We start from the raw sequence: 14,643 nt of genomic DNA, 5'->3' as shown, positions 1-14,643 counted from the left end.
GCCTGTAATTCCGGCTACTCGGAAGGCTGAGGCAGAAGGATCGCCGGAGCCCAGCAGGTTGAGGCTGCAGTGGCCGGGAGCGGCCACTGCGCTCCAGTCTGGATGACAGAGTGAGACTCCAACACAAAAAAAAGAAACTCTGAAAGGTCCTTTAATACCCCACTGCAGAAGGGCTGTTTACATTAACTCACTTATGACCACTGATATGAATTTACATCTTTCCAAATTCTGTTCCTGGTTGCAACTGACATTCATTTACTTCATCATGGAAAACTCTTTTTGGGTTTATAATCCAAATAAAAATACAAAGTACAGAACGCTAGTCAAAGTGGTACGTGAGGCAAATGCTAGATATGACTGTAACTTTTAGCTGTATTGTGAAAAAGGTGACAATTTATTTTTTATTATTTTTATTTTTTTGAGATGAAGTCTCACTCTGTCACCCAGGCTGGAGTGCAATGGCATGCTCACGGCCACGGCAGTCTCAACCTGCCGGGCTCAGGCAATTCTTCCACCTCAGCCTTCCAGGTAGCTGGAACCACTGGCATGCACCAGCATGTCCAGCTGATTTTTTGACTTACTGTAGAGACAAGGTCTTGCCATGTTGCCCAGGCTGGTCTCAAACCCATGGTCTCAGGTAGTCCTCGCCCCTCAGTCTCCCAACGTGCTGGGATTACTGGCATGAGCCACTGTGCCCAGCTTAAAAAGGTGACAATATAGAAAAGACCATTTCACTTGTGTTTAACAACAAAAGTCTGCGGCAACCAGCATTAGATTATTTTTATTTTTACCCGCTCTCAGTATTAGGAAAGTGAAAAATCTGCCGGTGGTGAATATGTTAATATTCTCTGTTCCTCTGTTTATAGCTGATAAAACAGGATCAGCTTCACTACCACATGAAGACTTTTGAATAGCTATACTGAGTATCTTTCACTCATTCTGCAAAATTTGAGTGGTTGTTATCACTGGGTAAGTTAGCTGCTGGTGATAAAATGATGAGCAAGACAGGCAAAGAGATGGGCAAGACCTTTGCCACCATGGAGCTTACAATCTAATGGAAAAAACAGAACAAAAACAAGTCAGCAAAGAAAATATAGTTGTCAGAAATACTATAAAGAACACAAACATGGCCAGGTATGGTGGCTCATGCCTGTAATCTCAGCATTTTGGGAGGTGGAAGTAAGAAGGACTGCCTGAGTCTGGGGATCCAAGATCAGCCTAGACAACTTGGCGGGATCTCATCTCCACAATAAATCAAAAAACTAGCCTGGTATGGTGGCACCCATCTGTGGTTCCAGCTACTTGGAAGGCTGAGGCAGAAAGACCATCTGAGTCCAGCAGGTTGAGGCTGCAGTGGCTGTAAGCATGCCACTGCACTCCAGCCTGGGTGACAGAGTAAGACTCTAACTGAAAAAAAAAGAACACAAATACGGTGTTCAATGAGAGAATTAAAACAGTGAAAATGACCTAGGTTTTTTTGTTTTTTGTTTTTTGAGTTGGAGTCTCACTTTGTCACTCAGGCTAGAGTGTAATGGCATGCTCATGGCCACCGAAGCTTCAGCTGCTGGGCTCAGGCAATCCTTCCGCCTCAGCTTTCCAAGTAGCTGGAACCACAAGCATGTGTCACCACGCCTGGCTAGATTTTTTATTTATTGTAGAGATGAGGTCTTGCCAAGTTGCCTGGGCTGGTCTTGAACCCCTGGGCTCAGGCAATCCTCTTGTCTCCATCTCTCAAAGTGCTGGGATTATAGGCGTGAGCCACCATGCTGTGCTGAAAATGACCTAATTTTAAAGCAACCAGGGAAGTTATCTCTGAAGAGGTGAGAGCTCTGCCAGGCGCGGTGGTGGCTCACACCTGTAATCCCAGAGCTTTGGGAAGCAGAGGTGAGAGGACTGTTTGAGCCCATGGTTTAATTCCAGCCGGGGCAACAGAGAGAGACCTCGTCTCTATAATAAAAAAATTAGCCAGGCATGGTGGCACACATTTGTAGTTCCAGTTACTTAGAAGACTGAGGCAGAAAGATTGCCTGAGCACAGCAAGTTGAGGCTGCAGTGGCTGTGAGCATGTCACTGCATTCCAGTCTGAGCGACAGAGTAAGACTCCAACTCAAAAAAACAAAAGAAAGCAAAAAAAAAGCTGAGAGCTCAAGGTTAAAAAAGATAGCCACTGAAAGCAATCTGGAATGATGCCAAGAAGAAGGCACATCATGTACAAAGGTTCCAGAAGTGGGTGGGACACACTGGGTGAACTCGATTTAGGAACTGAAGAATATCAGTGTGGTCAGAACAGCATTGGGAGATAGAAAGGGATCAGACAGAACAGTGTTCTATAACCAAGGTTAAGAGTCAGAATGAAATCCAAAGTACAGTGAGATGAGATGCTATTAAAGAGTTCTAAGTAGGGGGAGTTTCATGTTATTTGTGGCTATTTGAAAAAAAAAATACATTTTTCTTCTCTATGATGGCACCACTGCACTACAGCCTGGGAGTATTTGAAAATGTTTTAATAAAATATTTCAAATATGTAAAAAAAAATGAACACTCATGTACTAGTATTATCAAATCTAAACACTATTACAAGATTCAGAATTGTTTATAATTAAAACATAAATGATATGCAACTAACGTTAAGAACTGTCTTTCCCCTAGCTTTGTTTTTTAACGTATTCAGCACAAATTCATCCCCATCCTCCCCAGCAGGGTCCTCAAATAGCATCAGGCTTTCCATCAAACCCGTTCTTCTGCAGAAGCTGCTCCAGCCTCCATCTGACCTGCTCTGGGCCACACGCACTGTCCTCTCTGCCTCGCGCACAGAGGCATCTGCCTCCCTCTTTCCCTGCTTTCCCCTCATCTTGGCAAACATTTTCAGTAATTTCCTCAGAAGTGAAATAACGACAAACTCTGAGGCACTGCATGTCTAAAAAAAGTCTTTAGCCTACCTTGACATTAATTGATAGTTTGCCAGAGTTTAGACTCCTAGATTGGAAATAATTTTCCCTTAAGACTACTGAATAGATTCCTCAATTGTTACCTGGCTTCCAGTGTTATTTTGGGAGGACTGAAACAATTTCTTTTTTTTTTTTCTTAAGAGATAAAGCTGAAGTCTAGTTTTTTAATACGGTCTATTTTTCTTGTCTAGAAGCTTTTAGACTTTCTTTTTGTCCTCAGTGACATTTTATGATCATGTCTCTTAGTGGCGATTTATTCTCATTCATTATGCTAGGAACTAACTGGCTCTCTCAATTCGGGATTGACTCTTCAATTATGGGATATTTTCTGAATTCTTTCTTTTTTTTTTTGAGTTGGAGTCTCACTCTGTCACCCAGATTGGAGTGCAGTGGCTGCTCCTGGCCACCGCAGCCTTGAGCTGCTGGTCTCTGGTGATCCTTCCGCCTCAGCCTTCCAAGTAGCTGGAACTACAGGCACGCGCAACCATGCCTGGCCAATTTTTTTTTTTTTATTTACTGTAGAGATGAGGTCTCACCAAGTTGCCCAGGCAGGTCTCAAACTCAAGGAATCAGGCAATCCACTCACCTAGCCTCCAAGTGCTGGGATGACGGGCTGAGCCACCTAGCCCGGTCTTTCTGAATTATTTCATTGCTGCTTTTCTCCTCTACTGTTCTATTAGTTATTTATCTTGAATAGTATGTTTATTAGTCCACCTAATATACACCAGTTTACTGTGCTATATCCCACTCTTTCATTGCGTTCCTCTTTTTTAGAGACAGGGTCTCACTCTGTCACCTAGACTGTAGTGTAGTGGTGTGATCATAGCTCACTGAGCCTTGAACTCCTGGACTCAGGTGATTTTCTCACCTCAGCTTCCTGCAGAGGCTCTGTGCTTCTCAGCCTCATACACTAGCTCTACCTCCTCTAATCAACCTCTAAATGCTGGGGCACCCAGGGCTTATTCCCGGGCCTCTTTCTTTATTATCAACATTTTCTGTAGACAACTTATTCAGGCTTTAAATATTACTCCTGTGCTGATGATTTCAAAATCTGTAAGTCCAGCCCTTATACTTCTCTCCAGAAATCCCACTGTCTTCTTGACAATTCCACTTGGATTGCCTAATAGGCATTTCAAGCTTAACATGGCCAAAAGTTGAATTTCACTTAAACCTGCAACTCCTTTAGTCTTCCATCTCAATAAAAAGCACCAACATTTGCCTAGTTGCGAAAACCAAAAATTTAGGAACTGTCCTTGATTCCACTCGTTCCCTCCCACTCCACAATCAATCAAGTTCTTTCTTTTTTTTTTTTGAGTTGGAGTCTCACTCTGTTGCCCAGGCTGGAGTGCAGTGGCATACTCACAGCCACCCCAGCGTCAACCTGCTGTGCTCTGGCGATCCTTCTGCCTTAGCCCTCCCAGTAGCCAGAACTACAGGCGCGCACTACCACGCCCAGCTAATTTTTTTATTTTTATTGTAGAGACGAGGTCTCGCCAAGTTGCCCAGGCTGGTCTCAAACCAGCGGTCAGGCAATCCACTTGCCTCGGCTTCCCAAAGTGCTGAGATTACAGGCTGAGCCACCGAGCCCGGCCAATCTACCAATTTCTATAGCTCTTACTTCCTAATGCATCCCAAATCCATTCTCTTTCACCTCTATTGCCACCTCTAATCTAGTACAAGGGCCACCCCACTCTCACCTATACCCCTGTAATTATCCAATTGGTATTCCAAATTCTGCCTTTGCCGTCCTAAGACCTATGCTCCACAAAGTTAGATTAATCCTAAAAAAGGCAAATCACATCACTTGCCTACTTTAAAGACTTAAACACCAAAAATTTGATTCTAACGTTTCATTCTGGTTTACAAAGCCCTATATAATCAGCTCCCGCCTATTTTTCCTCTCTGAACACATTTCACTTGCAAGAGTAAATAAGAATCTCTTAGAACATTCAGACAACTATGAAATTAACACCATTGTTTTTTGCAACAGAAAATTGCTAGATACACTATTCAACCATTCTATGTCTTCATTTCAGGGAAAGCCATAGAAAGAAATGTGCTGGAAATTCAGGAATTAAGATTTAGTTAATAGCATACACATTTTGGTATTTTATTTTTGGTTCCAATCTATTGATTTCTAATGGTTCCTACAAGCACAGAAAAATAAGAACGTGCTCCTCAGTCTCTGAGTGTCCCACCATCCCGACTACTCACCCTGTGGGCAGACACTCTTCTAGTCTCTTGTACTGGTAGCCAGAGTTAGGATTGATTTGGCCCCCTGGGGTACAGGCTGTAGCCTGGATAGTTAGCTGATGGCAGGCACACTTGGACCTGTATAAATAAGACAGAGGGAAACACAGGAAAAGTGGGGATGATCAGAGAAAACAACAACAGAAGACACATGTATGGAGGGTTACTCAGTGTGGCCATGTCAGACTCCAGCCTCCCTACCTCATGGCTTTCATGGAGGCTTATGGCAGGAGTAGGAGTTGCAGCTAACGGAAGAGGTAAAGGAAGATGGAGAAAGCAGTACAGATGCAAGGCAAAGGAAGAGTAAAAAGAAAGGAAACCATCACAGAGTTGGAGGCAAGGGTAGCAACTCCCCCACCAACTCACTTGTCCCGACATCCATCCTTGCAGTCACAGCCAACCAGAAATTCAGGACCTGTGTTAATGAAAACACCCTTGCCCGGGATACGTTCCTTGCTGTAGGCCACCTGAGGTGGGGGGGTTGTGTCAATCTCATTGACACAGGATAGGGGAACATCTTCCTTCCCATAAGTGATGTCCAAAATATAGTAAAAAGGCTTATAGGGCTGAAACTTCCGGTCCACAAGAACATATGGATCCAAACAGAACATCTCCAGGAAGAGGAAGTCACAGCCAGTCTCAAAAAGGTAGCGTTCAATCTCCTGCATTGTCCGAAGGCAGAGACCACAGGGTGTCTTATAGATAACATGAAAGCCCATCTTGCGGTTAACTCGACGACGGGCTGTCATCCGCCGAAAGTCATAGAGCAACGGGACCAACAGAGGGTTCCTGCCCCGGTACTGCTCATTCCTTATAGGTCTGATCCGAGACAGACAAGTATAGCTGCACACATGAGGTAAATAGAAAAGCTTCTCCATGGGAGCACGGTAGGAGGGCTCTGCGGGGGCACGCTCCAGCATGCCATGGAAGGCTGGCGGCGCTGCAGGGGCTGAGGGAGGTGCAGGAGTTGTTGAGCCTAAAGGTGACCTGCAAATGAGATGCAGGTGATCAGATCAGAAGGCAACAGGACCTCTCTTGTATCATTATCTTCCAGCTAGTTAAGTCATTCTCTCATCTTTCCAAAAGGCTGTGCTCTTAAAGCCAAAGATGACACGAGAAAGATCCTCCCTTTACCAAACCTGGCCAATGAAACTCCTGGTTACTCTTCACTGACTGACAGCATGATATAATTTGGATGTTGTCCCCTCCAAATCTCATGTTGAAATGTGACCCCAAGTTGGAGGTGGGACCTCATGGGAGATGCCTAGGTCATGAAGGCAGGTCCCTCATGAATGGCTTGGGGTTGTTTTTGCCATAATGAGCAAGTTCTTACTCTGTTAGTTCATGTAAGAGTTGCCTGTTTAAGATCCTGGCACCTCCTCTCTCTCTTGCTTCTACTCTCGTATGTGACACACCATCTCCTCGTGCATTCTGCCACACGTAAAAGCTTCCTGAGGCCCTACCAGAAGCCAAACAGATGCCAGCACCATGCTAAACTGTGAGCCAAATAAACATCTTTTCTTTATAAATTGCCCAGCCTCAGGTATTTCAACATAAAAATGGACTAATAATATAACAACTCTATTTAAATCATGTACCTTTTCCTACAATGTATTTGCCTGGTTACTACTTTGTTAAACTCTGGTGTGTCCATGTGGCTCTTTGAGCTATGGCCTGCATGTTTCTTGGATTTGGTGCCCTCCTACCTTAGGAATGTGAATCTCCTCTCTCTCTCTTATTTACTTTCTAAAGAAACTATATGTTTCAATCTTAAAAAAGTAAATAGAATAAAATAAAAATAAATAAATAAAATATATTTGCCTGTGAATTGTGGAGGTAGAGTCCAGTCTTCTACCAATGCTTTTTGTCTGCTGTTGTCCTATAAATGTCCTTACTAACTTCCAGGATTCAAGAAAAGAAGTTATGGTGTTTTCTTTCTTTTTTGAGTTGGAGTCTCACTCTATCACCCAAGTTGGAGTGCAATGGCAAATTCAGGGCCACCGTAGCCTCGATTTGCTGGGCTCAGGCGATCCTTCTACCGCAGTCTTGCAAGTAACTGGAGCTACAGGTGCACACCACTATGCCCAGCTAATTTTTTGATTTATTGCAGAGATGAGGTCTCACCATGTTGTCCAGGCTGGTCTCAAACCATGGACGCAGGCAATCCTCTCGCCTCCACCTCCCAAAGTGCTGGGATTATCTTATTTTCTATCTCTGAGAATCTTTTAAGGTTAAAGTTTCCTTTTCAAGTCCAAGCTTCTCACCATCATAAGCTGAAACTAAGCCCCTCAGAGTCATGAAACTTCTCTCTACACAGTTACCACTCAGTCCACATTGCCAACAGGCCCACAGAGAACCTGAGATTTTCTCACCTATATGTTTGGTTGACCGCAGGTTTCCCACCAGGGACACTTTCACTGAGTGTAGGAGATGTAGGGGAGGACTGACCAGAGCCCACAGATCCTGGTCGGAAAGATGTGCTCTTTTTAGCTACCTGCTTCCGTGATTGGGCAAGTTGGCTTTCCAAGCTTCTAGGAAATTAGAAAGGAGATTATATAGTAACGAATGCAAAAAGTGTAATATGAAAGAAACTGAAGAAAAAAGAATAGCACTCACTCACTGTCACCTGCTTGGGGGGATAGAGGTGGAGCAGGTGGGGCAGGCGGAGCTGTAGGCTGTGGGGGCTCCATTGGCTTGAATTGGGTTCCAGTACTGGTCAGGTCCTGTGTGTATTGGACAACAGGGCCTTTGCTCCTCACAGCACCTATAGGAAAAAGGCAATTGAACACTAAGAAGACAATAGCTGCAGTCATTCACACACCTGATCCTTAACGGATACAATATTACAATATAAAAAAAGCAGCAATGGAAACATTCTAAGTCTAAGACTATCGGTTTCTATTACTGACATCAATGAGGGGGAATGCTGGCATATGTTGGTTTGACTTAGATAAGACTTCTTTTTGTTTTTTTTTCCAAGGGAGAGTGCAAACACAGTCTCCCACTAACACAAACCATGCAGTTGAGTCTTCCACATTTGGGGAAATAACAAGAGTGAACACATTCAGAGTATGATGGATAAACCTTGTCCTGGGAAAACCACCCTTGTGATCATGGTATCTCCCCTGCCAGGTAAGTATAGATAAGACTCTTTTATTTTATTTTATTTTTTGAGTTGGAGTCTCACTCTGTCACCCAGACTGGAGTGCAATGGCTGCTCCTGGCCACCGCAGCCTCGACCTGCTGGGCTCCAGCGATCCTTCCGCCTCAGCCTTCCGAGTAGCTAGAACTACAGGTGCACCCTACCACGCCTGGCTGATTTTTTCATTTATTGTAGAGATAAGGTCTTGTCAAGTTGCCCAGGCGGGTCCCGAACCCGCAGGCTCAGGCAATCCACTCACCTCGGCCTCCCAAAGGGGTGGGATTACAGGCTGAGCCGCTGAGCCACTGAGCCCCGCTCACTTTAACTTTGAACTCCTGTGCTTCAAGCAGTCCTCCTGCCTCAGCCTCCCAAGTAGCAGGGACTGCAAGTACATGCCACCACACTTGGCTAATTTTTAAATTTTATTTTTTGTAGAGATGGGGTGTTGCTATGTTGCCCAGGATAGCCTCAAGCAATTCTCCCACCTTAGCCTCCCAACTGGATGCCTAGCCTTGGATAAGACTTTATATCATCCTGCCTCAGATGATTTATCTTATCAATTACATTATACTTTGAGGAATATTTTTCTTTCTTTATTTTTTTGAGTAGGAGTCTCATTCTATTGCCTAGGCTAGAGTGCAGTGGCACGCTCACAGCCACCACAGCCTTGACCTGCTGGGCTCAGGTGATCCTTCAGCCTCAACCTTTCAAGCAGCTGGAACCACAGGCGTATGTCACCACACCCAGATAATTTTTTGATTTATTGTAGAGATGAGATCTCATCATATTGTCCAGGCTCGTCTCGAACCTCTGGGCTCAGGCAAATCTCTCTCCTCTGCCTCCCAAAGTGCTAGGATAACAGGTGTGAGCCACCACACCCAGCCTAAGGAATATTTTTAAAAATGCATTTTTTTTTTTTTTGAGTTGGAGTCTCACTCTGTCACCCAGACTGGAGTGCAGTGGCTGGTCCCGGCCACCGCAGCCTTGACCTGCTGGGCTCTGGCAATCCTTGCGCCTCAACCTTCCAAGTAGGTGGAACTACAGGCGCACGCTACCATGCCCGGCTAATTTTTTGATTTATTGTAGAGATGAGGTCTCACCAAGTTGCCCAGGCGAGTCTCGAACCCGCGGGCTCAGGCAATTCACTCACCTGAGTCTTCCAAACTGTGGGATTAGGTGAGCCACTGAGCCTAGCTCGCAAGTCCTGTTTCTAATGAGTTAGTATTGCCACCCTGGTAAACAAAGGATAGCTACTGTATATAAATAACCACCTTTGCTGGTTTATACTGTTTCTTTCTTCCCCCAAGTATCTCTCTCTGTCTCTCTTTTATTTATTTTTTTGACTTGGAGTCTCACTCTGTTGCTTAGGCTGGAGTGCAATGGCACACTCACAGCCAACCCAGCCTCGACCTGCTGGTCTCTGGCGATCCTTCCGCCTCAGCTTTCCAAGTAGCTGGAACTACAGTTGTGTGCTACCACACCTGGCTAATTTTTTGATTTATTGTAGAGATGAGGTCTCACCATGTTGCCCAGGCTGGTCTCGAACCTGCAGACTGAAGCAACTCTCCGCCTCGGCCTCCCAAAGTGTTGGGATTACAGGCGCAAGCCACCACGCCCAGCCCCCAGTATCTTTCAGGACATACCCATATTTGGACGTGTCCTCAGCTGTCCTCCTTGCTTCTTTTCCAGTGCAGAGGCTGAGGATGTCTTCATGCTGAACATGGGCTCCAGCCGTGTAGAGCCTCGATAGATCCATTCACATCTTTTGTCATCCTGGGGGATTGGAGAAAAGGAAGATGGGGGAAACAGGTTAAAGTTAGAATCTATTCTGTCCTGTGTGGAGAATACATACCATGTGGCACCTCTGTAAAATCAAAAGATATATAATCAAAAGATATATAATTTGGCCGGGTGTGGTGGCTCAAGCCTGTAATCCCAGCACTTTGGGAGACTGAGGTGAGGGTATTGCCTGAGCCCACGGGTTCGAGAACAGCCTGGGCACCTTGGCGAGACCTCATCTCTACAACAAATCAAAAAATTAGCCAGGCAAGGTAGCGCATGCCTGTAGTTCCGGCTACCTGGAAGGCTGAGGTGAAAGGATTGCCGGAGCCCAGCAGGTTGACACTGGGGTGGCCGTGAGTGTGCCACTGCCCTCCAGTCTGGGTGACAGACTGAGACTCCAACTCAAAAAAGAAAAAAAGAAAGAGGAAAGCTATGGAACAGCTATGATATCATCCTTATTATTGCCTCTTAAGTCCCACCTATCCAGCCCACGCTGATCTCTGCCTCCAAAATTCTAGGGAAGAACAGTACCAGGAAGAGGATCCTGACTAGGCTGCCATCTACTTCCTCAACTCGGGACTTCCACCAGGTGCCTTCCCACTCGGTCTTGATAAGCTGGCCATTCTTAAGCAGCACCATGGGGCGGTTGGGGTAGGCGGTGATATACTCTTCTATGAAGTCTCGGCAGGAGATGTCTTCTACGTCCTCCCAAGTCTTTTTCACTATTTCAAGAAAGTAGAGCTGAGGGTGCTGGTAGAGAGTGTCTTAACTGGGAAAAATGTTTGGCAAGGAGACATTTGATATTTTTCAAGTTGGGAGGGAAAGAAAAAAATGAATTCATAATCTCAAGGGAAGCAAAGTCAAGACCACCTATGTAATAAACCTAATGTATAAGTTGCAAAAACTTACAAATCAAGTAAATACTAAAAGTCAAGTAAATATTGAATAAGTAATATATAAATATAGGTGATTCACTTATTTCATACAAATGGATATTTCTCCTTAGAAATTCATGTGGAAATTCTTGCTTACTTGTTGATATAAGTCTAGTGGTAATTTTTTTTTTTTGAGTTGGAGTCTCACTCTGTTGCCCAGACTGGAGTGCAGTGGCATGCTCATGGCCGCCATAGCCTCAAACTGCTGGGCTCAGGTGATCCTTCCCCCTAGGCCTTCCAAGTAGCTGGAACCAAAGGCATGTTCCACCACGCCTGGCTAATATTTTTACTTATTGTAGAGATGAGGTCTCGCCATGTTGCTCAGGTCTCGAACCCCTGAGTTCAGGCAATCCTCTTGCATTGGATTTCCAAAGTGCTTGGATTACAGGCTTGAGTCATCGCACCTGACCTCTAGTGGTAAATTTTAAAAGATCAGGTGGCATCATTAAATTAATTTTAAAATTTGTCCTTCTCATTCTCTATTAGGTTATTAAGGGACTCAGAATGTGTTCACGGCCATGTTATTCGTAAACACAGCTGTGTTAGTAGATTCTTTTGCAATTAAAAATGGTTGCTTTTGTAGGAGTCTGTCCCAAAGCCAGATAAACAAGTACAGAAGACAGCAGGAAGCTCTATCTAACCTAACTTCTGTAGAAAGCAATATGCAGCTTACAGATTTATGCAAATGTAAGTGCAGCATGAGATCAGGAAAGCAGTAACACCTTTCCTAACCTAACCCACTGAGAAATAAAATCGAAACACATCTATACATGAGCAGTCCATCCAAGGTCAATCATAATTTCCTAGTGTCTCACTTTTGTCTACAAAGACCCAGCCCTAGAGATAAACAACAAAGCTGTATCGCTCAAAGGACATCAACCAAACTTGTGCTCTTTGAGGCTGAAGCACCAAAAACACCAGGCTTTTCAACAGGGCATCTTAAGAAATACAAAGTGGAAGAGAAAATTGGTAGTGCTAAGGGAGAAAGGAGGAACACTCACATGGTCGGCAAATGGGATACAGTTCAGACTGTGTGACATAGGAAGCATAACCATCATCAAAGAAAATGAGAAACCTGTAAGGGAAAAAGGACAGCAGAAAGATCTGGGGGTTACGATATTTAACATGATGTACAGAAATTATTTTATCCTAACTTCCACTCCTTTGGATCACAACAGGACATACTCTAGGAAAGATATTCTAGTCTGCTACCTTCTTTCTGTTTTTCTTTCTTCCCCACCCTAAGATTGAGGCATTTTCCCTTAATCTAACCAACATATCCCTACTTTTCCAAAAACCATTTATTCTTGTTCCTCTATCAGACTCCTCTGCTGCTGCTAGCCATTTAGTCTCCACTTCATTTCTTCCTGCTACATAAATCCTCGATTCCCCTATTAATTAATCCTGATTAGTCTCCTCCTACTTTTCTCTTTGAGAAATGGAAAATTAAAGGAGAAAGAAGGAGCAAGAATCACTGACATGAGTCCTGTGGCAATGAAGAGAAAGGGTCTCTGGCCACTGAGGACTCAAAACACAAGAGCCAGTTGGGGATCTGGACTATGGCATGCATGGGGCAGATACTGTGCTCCCAGACTCTACTCTCTTTACACTCCTCTGTCCAGGTACCTGAACTTGTTTTTGTTGTTCGGTGTCTCAGCTACAATGCCAGCATAGAGCCAGACCTGATTTCCATCTTTGTATTTGGCCACCACCCGACTGCCCACATACAGCTTTTCAGCTGGAGGGTGGTAATCATAGGCAATATGGTTCCCCGACAGCAGACTCTTTCCTTTGTTGTCAAATTTCACCTTGTACTTCTTCCCTGGCCCTGAGTAAAAGGGAAAGATAAACAAATTTAAATAAACAAAGAAGAAAAAACAACAATTGTCAGTTTCTGTGTAAATCCTGGTTGCTAGGTGAGAGCCAAAAGAGAAGCTGTACGGAAAAGAAACCATCAGCAGTGGGGGTACGCAGGCTTCCTCTCATTAGTGCTTTCTCTAACTTGCACGTACCAACAGACTGAATGGCGATAAGGGTGCCTTTGTGCCATGTCTTAGTTCTCTTCTTGCCCAGAATCCGCATGCTGACTATCAGGTCACCATCTTTGCTTAGTTCTCCAGACATCTGACTCAAAGTTCCTAATAGAAGAAAGCAAAGTTATTTTACAGAGTTATGCCACAGATCACACAGACGTAGAGAATGAAAAGGTAAAGAGGGCAGTAGGGTAATCCGGGAAATGGGATAATTTTTGATCCTTAGCCACTTTTGCTGCTCTCCTGGCCAAAGGCAGAAACACAGAACACAGATAACTCAGCTGTTTTTTCGTCTTTTTTGAGTCGGAGTCTCACTCTGTCACTCACAGTCACTGCAGCCTTGACCTGCTGGGCTCAGGTGATCCTTCCACCTGAGCCTTCCAAGTAGCTGAAATCACAGGTGAGTGCCACCACAGCTGGCTATTTTTTTTTTTTTTTTTTGAGTTGGAGTCTCACTCTGTCACCCAGACTGGAGTGCAATGGCCGGTCGCAGCCACCGCAGCCTCGACCTGCTGGGCTCCGGCAATCCTTCTGCCTCAGCCTTCCAAGTAGCTGGAACTACAGGTGCGCACTACCACGCCCGGCTCATTTTTATTTATTGTAGAGATGAGGTCTCGCCAAGTTGCCCAGGCGGGTCTCGAACCGGTGGGCTCAGGCAATCCACTCACCTCAGCCTCCCAAAGACACGGGATTACAGGCTGAGCCACCAAGTCCAGCTATTTTTTATTTTTATTTATTGTAGAGATGAGGTTTCGCCAAGTTGCCCAGGTTGGTCTCGAACCCAGGGGTTTACAGAATCCTCTTGCCTCTACCTCTCAAAGTGTTGGGATTATAGGCGTGAGCCACCAGGTCCAGCAACTCAATTGTTTTTGGTAGCAGGAGAAACTTTAATAGCTGAAGTCCCCATGTAATCCAAGAACATCTCCCTGCCGCCTTTTAATGGAATTGGAGTCTCTTTCATTGCCCAGGTTGGAGTGCAATGGCACACTCACGGCCAACACAGTCTCGACCTGCTGGTCTTAGGCGACCCTTCCGCCTCAGTCTTCCAAACAGCTGGAACTACAGATGCACTCCACCATGCCCAGCTAGTTTTTGTGATTTATTATAGAGTTGAGGTCTCATCAAGTTGCCCAGGCTGGTCTTGGACCCCCGGGTTTGGGTGATCCACTCGCTTTGGCCTCCCAAAGAACTGGGATTACAGGCTGAGCCATCGCGCCTGACTGAACATCTACCTTTTTTTTTGAGTTGGAGTCTTACTCTGTTGCCCAGGCTGGAGTGCAGTGACACACACCCAAGCCCAGCTTGAACATCTACCTTTAACTAGATGTTTCCAAATTCTTTTTAACAGCAATAGTAAATACCACTCATTAAATGCTAAGTAACATTTATAAAACATTTTCCTGCAGGGTTTCTATCAATAGCCCCATTCTACAAAGCCTCCCTCAGACTCCCTTATAAAAGAGTTGAAGTAGCTGGGCTCGGTGGCTCAGCCTGTAATCCTGCGCTTTGGGAGGCTGAGGTGAGTGGATTGCCTGAGCCCGCAGGTTCGAGAG

General features: G+C 44.9%; 2 protein-coding genes across 2 annotated transcripts in view; both read right to left on the bottom strand.

The window, feature by feature from the left end:
• The window catches only part of LOC110594808 (histone-lysine N-methyltransferase SETDB1), a 12,102-nt gene extending 5,767 nt beyond the window's left edge, over positions 1–6,335 (bottom strand). The window contains exons 1-2 of the mRNA XM_021708525.1: positions 5,565–6,335; positions 5,163–5,279 (exon numbers count right to left, since the gene is read on the bottom strand). Coding sequence (XP_021564200.1) covers positions 5,163–5,279; positions 5,565–6,118 — 671 coding nt within the window. The 5' untranslated portion in view covers positions 6,119–6,335. The remainder of the gene's footprint in view (positions 1–5,162; positions 5,280–5,564) is intronic.
• Positions 6,336–7,566: 1,231 nt separating this feature from the next.
• Positions 7,567–14,643, bottom strand: part of SETDB1 (SET domain bifurcated 1) — an 18,259-nt gene continuing 11,182 nt past the window's right edge. The window contains exons 6-12 of the mRNA XM_021708526.1: positions 13,070–13,195; positions 12,684–12,885; positions 12,059–12,132; positions 10,654–10,844; positions 9,984–10,113; positions 7,815–7,962; positions 7,567–7,729 (exon numbers count right to left, since the gene is read on the bottom strand). Of these exons, the coding sequence (XP_021564201.1) occupies positions 7,567–7,729; positions 7,815–7,962; positions 9,984–10,113; positions 10,654–10,844; positions 12,059–12,132; positions 12,684–12,885; positions 13,070–13,195 (1,034 nt within the window). The remainder of the gene's footprint in view (positions 7,730–7,814; positions 7,963–9,983; positions 10,114–10,653; positions 10,845–12,058; positions 12,133–12,683; positions 12,886–13,069; positions 13,196–14,643) is intronic.

Source organism: Carlito syrichta, unplaced genomic scaffold, assembly GCF_000164805.1.
Source record: "Carlito syrichta isolate Samal-C Ts95f unplaced genomic scaffold, Tarsius_syrichta-2.0.1 Scaffold142856, whole genome shotgun sequence".
NCBI lineage: Eukaryota > Metazoa > Chordata > Mammalia > Primates > Tarsiidae > Carlito > Carlito syrichta.
This window is presented reverse-complemented; position numbering and strand designations above follow the sequence as displayed.